At 33.9% G+C, this 14056-nt stretch overlaps 1 protein-coding gene across 3 annotated transcripts in view; it reads left to right on the forward strand.

Moving 5' to 3' along the window:
* Positions 1-14056, forward strand: part of LOC146527261 (carboxyl-terminal PDZ ligand of neuronal nitric oxide synthase protein) — a 169669-nt gene that overhangs the window by 104969 nt on the left and 50644 nt on the right. For 2 of the 3 annotated variants that reach the window (XM_085205976.1, XM_085205975.1), the window contains exons 3-5: positions 847-918; positions 6981-7082; positions 13241-13423. In XM_085205976.1, coding sequence (XP_085062102.1) covers positions 847-918; positions 6981-7082; positions 13241-13423 — 357 coding nt within the window. The remainder of the gene's footprint in view (positions 1-846; positions 919-6980; positions 7083-13240; positions 13424-14056) is intronic. The other variant, XM_085205977.1, reaches the window with a different exon arrangement.

The following is a 14056-nucleotide window of genomic DNA, read 5'->3' on the forward strand; positions in this document are numbered from 1 at the left end:
AATTATTAAACAACCAAAGGGAATTATCTAGCAGTCTAATAAATAATAATCTGGTTCTAAAGAATCCATCGGGCAGAGTGACGTTAGCGATCCTTTTCTTTCGGTCGCTGTTGACAGCCCATAAAAGTGCCAGCCAGCAATTAGAGCCGTTCTTATATAACCTCTATGGTCATTATTTGATTATTTCTAACAATAGATTAACCTAAAATAGCCAATATTTGTGGCAGCCATTGTGGGTTGTGGTCGTGGTTCAATCCTCATTCGTGGAAACTGATTATATTCATTTCTAACTAATTACATCCACTCTGGAAAGAAAAACCGCGGTGTTTAGTTATGTTATGGATCGAATCAGGGCGAAAAGTGTGGAAAGCAACTTGTTTAATAAGATGTATAAGTATCTTTCGGGAAAATATGTGAATCAACTCTTTTTATTCAATACTTTTATAGCTTCACTATGTATCTCGCACATAGCAGGGAGGTAAAAGGAACCTAGTGTTTATACACCCCATTCCCTACATTCCGCCGAATTCTGGGACATTGCGTGTTGAGTGGCGAAACTCAACAACTCAACTCACTTGCCTCGATACCAGAGCGAGGAAATGAAAATAAAATATCTCATTTCCATCGATCCCACCATATTCAATCGAACCCAGAACCAGTCGTGCTTAGTCGTATACTTGTGCTGGACCACCACGACTGGATTCTACCCAATATTTATGTATACTTTTATACATTTTTATTAAAAGGATGTGAAATAACTTCTTTTATAAAAAACTAAACTGCAACAATAATTTACACTGTCATAATAAATCACATTTTATTTAGATAAATGCATTTCTTTTACAGTACATCGGCACAATGGACGTGCCCCGCCCGACGAGCCGCGTCGAAATAGTGGCCGCCATGCGACGAGTTCGCGTAAGTATACTTCATGATATTAAATATTGTATTATATTATAGTTTTACATATAGAATATTGTTTTAAAATTCTTTATAGGATTTTTTAATAATTAAGTCTAAGCACTCTGACCACTAAACCATACGTTCTTATCAAGCTAGGTTGAAAATCTTATACTTATTTATATTGTTACCATCTCTGTACCGCGACGGTTGCGGGATCCTGTAATGATCTACACCATAACTAAAATGTGTAGGTAAATAATAATTAGTAAAACAATATTATAAATATGATTTATAATATTATTAAATTTATAGTTTAAAATAAATACAATCTTATAGGTCAGGCTGATGATGATGATGATGATGATGATGACAATCTTATAAATAATAGTTGTCGATATATTTAATTAATTATTATAATAATAATAGATGATAACAAATTAAAAATTATGTACTTCAGTTTATACGACAGTCAGAGTTCATTGACCTTACGTTTACTAACAGCTGATGTGCGCCACCGACTGCTTGGCTTCGCTGGTACTAATATGCTCGGCTAGGTGATTTGCTATGGCATTTAATTATAATCCTAATTATAATAGATCAAATTATATTATTTAAGATTTGCCTTATATGGTTTATTTAAATTTGTTTTCATTTATAAGTACTAAGGGAATACTATGTAATCCGTTGTTTTGCAATTGGGCGAAATGTAAATATTTATAAATAAAATAATTTAGACATTGATTTTAAATAATAGTAAGTAGAGTAATCTGAAAAGGCAATCTAAAATGTATTTTATTTGCGTTAACTCAAAAATAATGACTATAGTAATACAGTTTTTCGAGTTATTGTAAACGCGACTGGTTGAATTCCGCCTCTCAACAAGATATATCTCCAGACCTCGGCGGAAAGTGGAGAATAGAGTGTCCTAACACTTGGTTGAAGCCGAACTGCTGAATTAATATGAAAAAATATTATAAAAGAAAGTCTTCTTAATTTTTTGAGAGAAAACTTAAACGTATATTACGTAAGTTGACGAAGGAACTCATCCTTAGAGACGTTCACGAAAAACTTCAAGATAATTAATTTCTATTTGCGCTGACTTTGTAATATTATAATTTATGCATCATTTGCAAAATTAAAATGCACAGATTAGAGTTTTCAGTGAAAAAATTATAGTATTTAAATTTTAATTATTTTAAGTGCAGGTTCATATCCGATTGTATAAATTAAAGGTATTTATATAGGATACATGTTAGGACCCATTACTGAGATATAGTACAGAATAATATGTACACGTGAAATAAAAAAAATCATTAACATAAAACAATATTATAGTTTAGGAAAGTGGGAAGTGTTTTAGCACTACTGTTAAGGGGAGTCGATGCTCCCCTTGCCTACTCTGCCACATGCGGGATACCGCGTGTAGCAAAGATAGAGGTAGCCTTATCTCCTCTCGGGAATATTTATATTTAAATTCTTCTCATACCCTGCTAAGTAAGCAAAGAACGGCGTTGAGATTCGCAACTCATTACGTGTCAACTCATCAAATGTATTAAGATTAGACGGAAACTATTAATGTCTATTAATGTTTTATTGTTGCTTACACACACCTATGGAAAATTAGATATATGGAAAAACCTTTTATTGAAAAAATATTAATTTCCGCTCTCAATTTAATATCTGTTTTATAACAATCTTCTAAATTACACGTATAATAAATAATTAAGTTTTTGTCTTAATATTTGTAAAAATGAAGACAAATAAAATATATTTCTATCTGTTGAAAACTACCCTATGAATACAAAATGAGCAATTCTAAAACATTTACTTTTATTTTTAGATAATTTTATGTACAATTCAATGGTATAAAGTAGATTTTGAGGGAACCTAGACACTCCCTTCCCCACTTTCTGCCTAATTCTGGAGGAATTGCGTGTTGAGTGGCAGAACTCAACGCCGTGTTTTGCCTCGACACCAGAGCGAAGAAATTTCACTTCCTTGAGTGAGAATCGAACCCACAACCGTCGCATTACAGTCCCACCCTCGATTTTTTCTCAAATATTTTTCAGAATTATAATCTAGCGGAACCTGGCGCCGTTCTTCATATAACCTGATAAGGAAAACGTATACATTTCAAATAATAAATTTCCCTCGACTGGAAATCGAATTCACATCCATTACATACTCGTTCTTTTTGTACGAATATAGATTTTTTTGCTCTTTGAAATACAAGAAGTTCTCATTTTGACGATGCTTATGTGAAACGCCTTTTGTATATTAGAATAATTTGAGGCAGCTATTATTTTGTACGAGATGAGAAAAAAGTGCCGAATACGTCATGTTACTGTTTATTATTTGAATGAAAGTCCGAAATTAATATATTTTTTTGTATTTTAAATGATATAAGTAAGTAGAAAAATGTAATTAAAATATTTTTATAGTAACTAGAAGTATAAGGTGATGATCAAATTCATCATGATTTCCAAATTCTTGAAAGTACATACCTTAATTTACATAAGAAAAATAAAACGTTAGATTTTGAACCAAATTTATAAGATAGAAAACGTACATACAACAAGAGTAACTAAACATAACAGAGGGGAACGGAAGTGTGTTAATGGGTACGGAGTGTCTCGACACTTCGTTCCCAGATTCTCTCTCAAGATAGATTCCTGCAAAAAACTAAGTATAGAACTCAAAAAACAAATTAACGTAAACGTAACGTAAATAATCATAAATCTACACAACATACTTAACCAATATAAATGTTTATAAAACGGAAGGAATAGTAAGTAAATATGTTTATAGCATCGACTTTGAAAGGTGAAATAAATATTTACAAGTTACCAACAAGATCTCTCTCCGCTCCAGACATTTGCAAGTCTGTTTCTGTAATAGCTTAAAGCTGCATTTTGTAGCATATAAAATGGAAGTTTGTATTTTATTGCAATTATTATGATTGTTTTGGATATTTTGAATTGTTGCACCAAACCTGGAAAAGAAAAACATTTATTTAGAAAACGTATAAAAAAATAGAAGGTTCCCAAGAGGTGCGGGTTCATATCCTGGGTACGTTAACATTTTCATACGTCTTTTAAATAAGTTATTGATGATGATTATTTTAATGTTCGAAATATAAATACATACAATTATAGGCAAGTACTTTGCATATAATGACGCTACTATTAATATATAATGAGACTGACGCCACTGACATATTTATTTAACTTGAAAATATTTGAAAGTGGTTGTGATAGAATAATTGAAAAAATAACATTTTGACTTTTATTAGATTTTTTTATTGTAACCTAATGTTTTACTGACAATGTCCCTGTTATTTAGAAAATAAAAACATTTTTCAAAGACAATCTATATATATAAAAGGACTTGTCCTCACTGACTGAGGTAAGACGCACGCACAGCCGTAATCGCTGTGCGTAGAAACTTGAAATTTGGACAGATGTTTACTTTTGTAATCTGGACATCCACTAAGAAGGGATTTTGAAAAATTTCAACCCTAAAGGGACGAAATAGGGGTTTAAAGTTCACACACAAACACGTGTTTCATCGTATCCTAGAATTCTCCCCCTAAGGGTGCAAATAAGGGGTTGAATGTTTGTATGGAAAAATCTTTAAATGGCCACCGAATTTTATAAAATTTGAAACTTAGACTGGAGAATTTCATGGTTTACTAGAATTCACCCCTAAGGGTCCAAATAAGCAAGCGAAGCGTCGCGCGCCCACTAGTTTCATATATTTTCATATACTATCAATCAATTTCATATACTATCGCGTTTATCTTGTATTCTTATCAGTTTATATAGTTTTCTTATCAGCCCCATAGTTTCTATGAGAGACTACCAAATATAGATCTACAGATGTAGCTTATAGTAATGCTGTATTTAGGTAATTTGTATGATATAAACGAACAAAACAAATTTTCAAGTAAGAAATGCTCGGTTTAATCAAATGCTCAGACAAGAAATTTTAGTAAATGTCTTAAGTTCAATCACGTTCTCGAAGGGATCGTACAAAATTCTCGAGCTCAATCGATTGTACCGAAGCTGTCCATGCAAAATGTGTACCTATTATGAAAATTGTCGAAATCTATCCGAGTGAGTTAAACTAAAGGAATATAATACATTTTAAGGTGTAGGCACAGGTAACCTAGTGTTAAGGCACTCCGTTCTCTACTTTCAGTCGAATTCTGGAGGCATTGAAATACCTATAAATGCTCTTTTCAGAATTAAGTGAATCGATGTATAAATACTCGTACATCTTGATTGAATTGACTGAGGAGCTTGACTCTAGACCTGAAAATTTTACCTTGAAACTTGTACCATAGACCTGAAAATTTAATATTAATTTTACTTGATACATTGTCGACGCGATCTCGTGGTAAATGGTCTTGACAGACGGACAGACGAACAACGTGAACGTCCTATAGGGGTTCCATTTTTACCTTTTTAAGCACGGAACCCTAAAAAAAGTAAAATATGAAATTTACACAAGCAATCGCATTTAACCAAGACCACCTCTTCTGCACCACACCCAAGTATGTCTATCATTATTTTCATTAATAATAATGCTATAAAGTATTATTCCACACTTTATAAAAAAAAATATAACTAATATTGGAAACAATCCAAGATTGGGATTCAGATCCCGCTAAAAAAAAATTATATGTTTGTTTGTTTATTATATGTTAAAATTATTATATGTTTTCTAAAAAGTATAACTCTATCATTTTATGTCTTGACTTCAGTGTACTAAAGCGATATAGTTAAAAGTTTTGTAAAACCGCAACACTTTATACGTAGTATTGCTAAAATTGTTTAGAGTGTAAAGTTTCAGTTCGATCGCTCTAATAGCTTCTAATATCTACTAGGAAGGAAATTCATTTGCAAGTTAATAATACTTTGTATTGCTGTTACAAACAAGAGTCATATAATAAATACCGGCTAAGTGCAAGTCGGCTTCTCACACGAAGGGTTCCGTATCTATAAAACGAGTAAGCTAATTATGCTTGTGGTATATTACCCCAAATATTTATTTTATTTTTTGTTCACCATCACCATCTGTGAAAATTTGAGCTGTCTCACTATCACGTTTCATGAAATACAACCTTATGACAGGCGGACAGACAGACGTCTGTAAATATACATAGCACGGTAAGCAGGGAGAACCAGAGAACCTAGTGTTAATATACTCCGTTCTCATTAAGACACATTCGTTATTCTGCGATTGTGTGTTGACAAAACTCAAGGCAGCTCTTTACCTCATTACCAGAGCGAGAAAAAGAAAATGTGTTGTATTGGAAAGTGGGAATCGAACCCACTGCCTGTCCGTTTACAGTCGCACGCTTGTACCCATGCGTCGACTTGCCTTACTTAAAAATTATTATATAATCATCCATAACAGAATTCCACTTAGCTTAGCAACTCCGCTCCGTTTAATTGTTCAATAACTTTCGACATGATGGAATTATTCGCGCTTTTAGACTCTTATAACGTTTTGTATTGTAATTTTGAAACTTTTTTTATTATTTTTATGAATACTTTTTTATGATACAGTTATTTTCTGTTTTTCATTTATAAAAAAAATATTTCTAAAGTGATGCTGTACTAAACATATATTAATAAAAGTTTATTTAAAAGTAATAATTAATTATAATATGTGGGATATCGCGGGAAGCTAAAAAAAGAAAAAAAGTTTGAGGGCAACTGTGGCGTAGCGTAGTCCATTTCTTCACTATGTCGAAATAAAGGGCGGCGTTAAGTTCCGCCACTCAACAGCACAAAAAGTGGGGAATGGAGTATCATAACACTGGGTTTCCTTTGTTCACCCCGCTGTGAGCGGGATACAGCGTGAAGCTAATTAAAAAGCTTCATAAACTGTCCTTATCTGAATATTTACGCCTTACTTGGACATCTCGTAGCGTCTTATAAAAAAAAAGATCTAGCATTCTCTAGAATATTGTTATACTTTTATACGCTTTATTTATTATGCGTTTATACGCTTGCTATATAGTCATATTAATAGTTAATTTAATAAATGATAAGCTATATCTGTTGCAGTACGAATTCAAGGCCAGAGGAGTTAAGAAGCGAAAGGTGACTGTGGACGTGTCGATAGACGGCGTGCGCGTCTCTACCCGCACCAAGAATATTAAGAAGAAGGTAATGCATACTTGTTTTTTATTTTTGTTTTTTTTTTCAGTTTCACGCTTTATCCCTTATATGTGGGAATATTTTTTTTTATATTAAAGTAATATATTATCAAAATTTAAATCGTCGTAGCGTTGTGTCAACATCTAACTGTAAAGGCCATGGTTGTGGATTCGATTCCCACTCGGGACAGTGATTATATTTAAATTGTTTTCATTTGCCGCTCTGGTAGTCAAGGCCTGACATGGCGTCAAGTTCTGCCAAGAAAATTCGAAAAGAGGGATGAGTGTCTTTACTCTTTACACTAAGTTCGAATGTGGAAAAAAGCGTGACTTAGCTAGTGCATATATCATATTGAATCTAGTGGAACTCAACCCTGTGCTTTGTTGTCAAAACAAAAATAACTCATTATCCCGAGTGGAAATTCGAACACCCAACCATCGTAAATCTACATTTTGTACCACTGTAACCTATAAATTTTAACATATGCGATTTTCCCCTTTATTTGTATTATTGAGCGAAGCGAGCGGAGTGCTCTAATGGAGACTTTTTACACTCTTTGTCACCAATAGGCTCCCAAACGGTTTGAGCGATTGAGATGAAAATTTGCAAGTATATAGATATGACCACGTAGATGGTTTTAGGCGAAAATTCAAAGATTCATTTCTCGCTTCGCTCAACATGTGAAAACTACCGAGATTTTGCGAGCGCACCGAGTCAAAATTGAGGTTTGGTTCGCGCCCCTAGTAAGTTCTTATTTCGTGCCAAATTTCATAACTCTAGGTCCATGGGAAGTACAGGGTGAGTCATATTGAACTTTCCGATTTCAATAAGGTGTGTATTAAAAACAAAGCGACATGCAGTAAAAATTATTTTATTGTTTGAAAGCACATAACATGCAGTTTTAATTTAGTTGGTTTTAAAAATGATATCCTGTAAATGTCTACCTCCATTGACCACACACTGCTGAAGCCTTTCCCGGAAGTTGTCCATTACTCGTCGAGTCATATTCAGCGGAATAGCATTGATTTCTTCCGTGATTGCAGCCTTCAGTTCATCGATGGTTCGGGGACGATGCGTGTACACCTTTTCCTTCAGGTAACCCCAGAGAAAGAAATCGCAGGGGGTTAAATCAGGTGATCTCGGCGGCCACCCAACGTCACCTCGCAAAGAAATGAGATGACCGGGAAACATTTGTCGCAGGATTTCCATTGAACGCCTGGATGTATGGGCTGTAGCACCATCTTGTATGGGTGAAATTTAAGGTCTCTATGCAGTATTCTGCGGACACTACTGAAAGATAATCCTAGTGAAGCGGCATGTTTCCGAACAGAACGCCGAGGGGATTGTTGAATTGAAGCCCGCACTCTATCCACGTTTTCCGCTGACGTTGACGTCCTAATTCGGCCTTGTGGTCTTGTTTTTAATGCTGATGATGTTGCTCTAAAATTTGATACCCAATTTCTGATTGTTGGTCCAGTGGGAATGGGATCACGTCGACCAATAGCAAAATGTAAACGGAACGCACGCTGTGTTGTGATCACGGAGCCGCCATTTTTAATAAACTCTTCAACTACGAACGCACGATGTTGTCCCGACCAAGCCATTGCTCACACTAAAACTGCATGTCATGGCGCGTCTAATGACACCATCCCCACCCTTCTACTCCTTCCCTTCTTCGTGCAACGTCCTTCCAAAACCGGAAAGTTCAATATGACTCACCCTGTACAATACATGTTTTGATTACGCGGCGAATTTCATACAAAATGCAGTAAAATCCATGCATAAGTGCTCGTATCTATGATTGCGTTGACTTAGAAGCTTGTAGGTTTTAGCTTCACGCTGAATCAAGCGTCTATCGACGTAGGGAGAAGAAAACTGAGAACTTAGCTTTAAGACACTCCGTTCCCATAATAATCCTTCAAATCACCACTTTCCGTCGAATTCTAGAGTTAAATTGAGTTAATTTTTTTCTATATTAAATATTTCATTTCTTCGACTGGGAATCGAACCCACAAACCGCTAAACTGCCGAAAAATCCAGCACGAACCATAAACATTATTCCTTCGACCTAGAACTTCTGCCGATATGCAATCAAAACCCACGGGCAAAGCCAAATCAAGTTAGCAATTGTCAATGGGTACTACTGGGTACAGTTTCATACGAGCGCGTTGGGATCGACCCATATTAGTAAATAAAGCTTACTGCCGATGGAATAATACGTTCTGTAAGGAACTTTATTACGTTGGAATAAGATTTAAATTTCAGTTTCGCAATAAGCAGCAATGTTACAAGTTTTAAATGAATTAAATATAGATAGATTTTTTTACAGTATTCATTAAATCATATTTTTTAAAGTAACAAATGGAAGTATTGATGCAAGTTGTCGCGCAGGTCCATAAGTGTGTGATCATGGGTTCGATTCCCACTCGAGGTAATGTAATATTAAATATTTTAATTTCCTCGGTCTGGTAACGAGTTGTTTCTGTCACTCAACACGCAATGCGTCCAGAATTCAGCGGAAAGTGGGGAACGGTAGTGTCTGAACGGGAACAGAGTGTCTTAACACTAGGTTCCCATATTCCCCATATCAGGCTAGAATATGTGCGAGATACAATGTTATGGTAGTAGTAAATATTTTCATTTCACGAATATTTTGTGTTCGTCCCTTTTTGTGGTGAACTAATAAATATCTGCAATGTACATACATTACATCCCCAAGCGATATTGAAATCTTCGACTATAACATTAAGTTTTTATTACTTAATAAAAACTACCCGCGGCAGTGTTTCCAGGTCGGTACGATATGGGTACCTTCATAAGGCGCGTCTATCTCCACCTCAAAGGCCGGCAACGCACCTGTAGCTCCTCTGGTGCTGCACGGGGTCATGGGCGGCGGTGATCATCATCGGGTGACCCGAACGCTCGTTTGCCTTGTCCTATTTCCATAAAAAAAAAAAATGTACCTCTTTTCAGCTTTCTGCCCAATTTTCACGACATCGCGTGTTGAGCGGCGTAACTCAACGCTGCGTTATATCTTGTTACAAGATCAAGGAAGTCATTAATTTTCACTGGGAATCCACGTCCGCCGCGTTTACGTACGCACCCTCAAAAAAAATCTTATCAAATTCCAAAAAATGTCTAACTTCAACTCAGGTGAAAGTAAATATAAATTTAACCATCAAGAATACAGCAGTGCGTGTTCTTGATTACACATCATTAGTGAAGTACTGCGAGGGTTGTTTAATGAACTACCACCGACAATAATATGAATGAATGAATGAATTTTCAAATATTACATGTTGCGTCGGAACTCACCGTCGTCTTCATACGAGAGCGAGGAAAAAAAAATATGAAATAAATTTATTTCTACGATCGTAAATTGAACCCACACCCCAGTTGTCACTGCATGCTGTGCCACTGCACCACGAAGGACTTATTAATATGGACTTTATCTTTTTTATACTCTTTTATATATTTTAAGCAATACATGTTCCATTTGTCGATGTCAAATAATTTAAAAATAATCCAAGTACTATACTACTATATATGCCAATACAAAATAATTATTAATTATAATATGTTATTAAATAATCATTATGTATATTATAATTATTATCGTAAATTATTATTGTTATTATTAAATTATTATTGTTAATTATTGAAGTACAAGACAGAATATACGAGTATATTAAAAAGCGGATGGTATAATGCGAAGTATTATATTATCTGTTACACATGGTTACCCTACAGGGGTACCTATATTTCCTTTTAGAACGGAACCCTAAAAAGAAAGATATATATAATCAGCTAAATACGTAAGCCTAATTAAAATGGATTCAGAAATAAAAAGGCTCATTCCAACAGCATCTAGATAAGATGATGCAATTTCGCAGATAATCTCCGGTGCTATAATTTCTTGAAAGCGCCTTTAATTAGTCGAAGTCGACGTCGAGCTTTCTATTATTTAATCAAATATCAAAATAAATAAAATGCATTGCAATAGTAGTATAAGTAACAATGGTAGCCGATGGTCGCGGGTTCATTCTAATAACTCTTTTATGAATTTAATTATAATTTAAATTATGAATCTATTATGAATTACAATTTGGTTTGCATATTATATGAAAATATTCTTTATGGCGTATATTTTTATGGCAAATGCAATGGTTGTGGGTTCGAAATTCTGTCAGGAGAATAATTATATTTAAATTGTTTTCATTTCTTTACTCTACAAGAAAAAGTACGGAATTCAGTACCGCCACTCAACACGGAATGTCTCCTAAAATGGTCAGAAAAAGGCGTAACGCAGTATTTTAACGGTAACCTAGTGTTAAAACACTAGCTTACCTCCTGTCCGCTAATACTTTTTTAATTCTGTATGTGGTAATTTCAATGCAGGTACCGTATACTTTGAATTATGACAAATAATTTTAATTTTTTACCTTTTTAATTTTTTTAATCTCGGCATGGCATCATAATCAAACAATCAACTAGAATTTAAATACTGGTGCTCTTCATTAAAGTATTTTTACCTATTGTTTTTGAAATAAAACTATTATTATTAAAATAATGTTAAAATAATTATTAAAAAAAATACCTGTATTACTATTTATTAACTACTATTGCGTTAACAAATCTAGGATCTATATATATGCATATTAACACGAAAACCCTTCTTCTATTCGTCTGCAGCATAAACTAATGATGAGTTATAGGAAAAATGCATAAAAGCTTCTTCTAGTAGAACATTACTTTGTTTTAAAATTCATTTCGGTTTAATATAAGCGGTATAAGCTCGAAAATAAATGTTTCTTCTATAATACAATATATATTTCAATACATTTCATCATTTCATTTTCATTTAAAGAACTATTATATATGGTTTTTTTCAAAAGAGTGTGGAGTGAAGTTCTACCACTCTACCCTTAAATTAAAAGAAATAAAAAACTTGACTGATATATTTATATTTTGCTCTTTACATGGTACAGTAGATACATTTTATTCAGTTTCACGCTTTAATCCTCATATACCGGGGTAAACAGAGAAAACCTATTATCAAAACTCTCCATTCTCCGCTTTCTACTTGAATTTGACACATTGCGTTAAATTCCACCATTAATCTTGGAATTTAACGCTACACTTTGCAAGAGATACGTAAAAAAATATATTTAATATATTGCGAGCTAGATACTTTTATCGGAGGCTTTTACCTTCAAAGTTACCAGTAATTTAAATTCAACTAGCAACTGATTGCCCGTATTTGGAATGGATAGACCAAATAGTTAGCGGCATATGGGAGTCAGTTAAAACGACCACACTGTTCCATTTAACTGCTCGATACATTTAATTGAAACGTTTTCGTTCGAAAATTTAGCAGAATTTTAAAGTATTTTTTTCCTATGACTGCAGTTGTTGTTATTATGATACGTTTTATTTTTAATTAAGTACTGAAACATGAAAAATACATCAAATTCTTTAAAACGTATAAGTTATAATACAAAATTTATAAAAACTATAAAGTATACGTTAAATAAATAATTAATATTAATTCTTCGATTTGGCACGGCAAAAGCCCGGCATGAGTTCCGCTACTCAACACGCAATGCCTTGGAAATGGAATCCTAACATTTGGTTCCCTCTGCTTAACCTGCTATACGCGGGATACCGCGTGAAACTGTATATACCTATATGAATATACGTTAATAAAAGTTTTTATTATAGTATACAAGAAGTATTCCAGTAATAATTGAGAATAACCAATATTTCAATATACACTTCACAAAGACAATACCGTAGTAGTGTTAGCACAAGTTATCCTAGTTCGATGGAAAGTGCACGTTCCTGGTATTATTCTGATCCCGGTATATGACAGGCGTAAAATATATTTTTGTTTAGATAAAAAAAATCTTAACCAGCTTCAAAATAATTTTAGAATTATTAAAGACTTTTTAAGTAATCTAAAATAATATTTTTATTAAAAACATTCAAATTAAATGAGTTTCATGCTGTTTACCGCACACAAACACACAAGTGGGAAATGGAAGTGTCTTAATGGGAACGGAGAGTCTTCTGGGTTCCGAGAGTCGCTCCGCCTATCCTGCTACGGAATACGGGAGCGGAAATAAAATTATTCTAAAAGTGACCATATAATTTTTTTTTTTTGACAGAGACCAAAATTCTTCAGCCGCAACAAGAACTCTACTACAGAGTGTATCGAGATAATGCATCATCCAATCTATCGCATCTTCTACGTCTCTCACGACAGTTCAGATTTGAAGATCTTCTCTTACATCGCCAGGGATGGGGCCACCAACGTCTTTAAGTGCAACGTGTTTAAGAGTAGCAAGAAGGTAAGAGGTTATAATATTCTTTTTTTTTCAGCTTCATGCTATATCCCGCATAAAACTGGGTAGACAGAGGGAACCTAGTGTAAGACGCTCAGTTCCCCACTTTCCGTCAAATTTTCGAGGCATGGCGTGTTGAATGGCGAAACTTAACGCCGGTCCTTGCCTTGTTGCCAGAGATATGTTTTTATATTGAATATTTTCTATTTGAAATTGTATAACACAAATCGCATTGACTATGTTTTTTAGAGATAATTTACTAAATATAAGTCATATTTAGTTGTTACTCATACTCATTGTTTTGATTTTATTATTTTTTTCCCACCCTTTTATTGCATAAGAGATATTTTTTTTTCAATTTCTCCGCTATACTTTCTCTGTTTTTGCCCATTTTAGAAACATAACACTTTTCCAAAACTAAATTAATGATGAACAGACCCTAGTAGCTGTACGAGAGTACTAAGAAACGGTTTCGATATACCTAAGGAACCTTAAAATTGACTCAAACTTAGCTGCAGGCTACAACTTGTCAGAAGCCATCAGAAATATTCGCCATTCTGGAACTGGTTTATACATACTTTAAATAAATTACTTCTGTAAGTGACATGTTGTTCAAAAATGAATTTCAACGAAGGTATT

The sequence above is a fragment of the Heliconius melpomene genome, chromosome 21 (genome assembly GCF_056956725.1).
Source record: "Heliconius melpomene rosina isolate 202511_hmr_F chromosome 21, ASM5695672v1, whole genome shotgun sequence".
Classification (NCBI taxonomy): Eukaryota; Metazoa; Arthropoda; class Insecta; order Lepidoptera; family Nymphalidae; genus Heliconius; species Heliconius melpomene.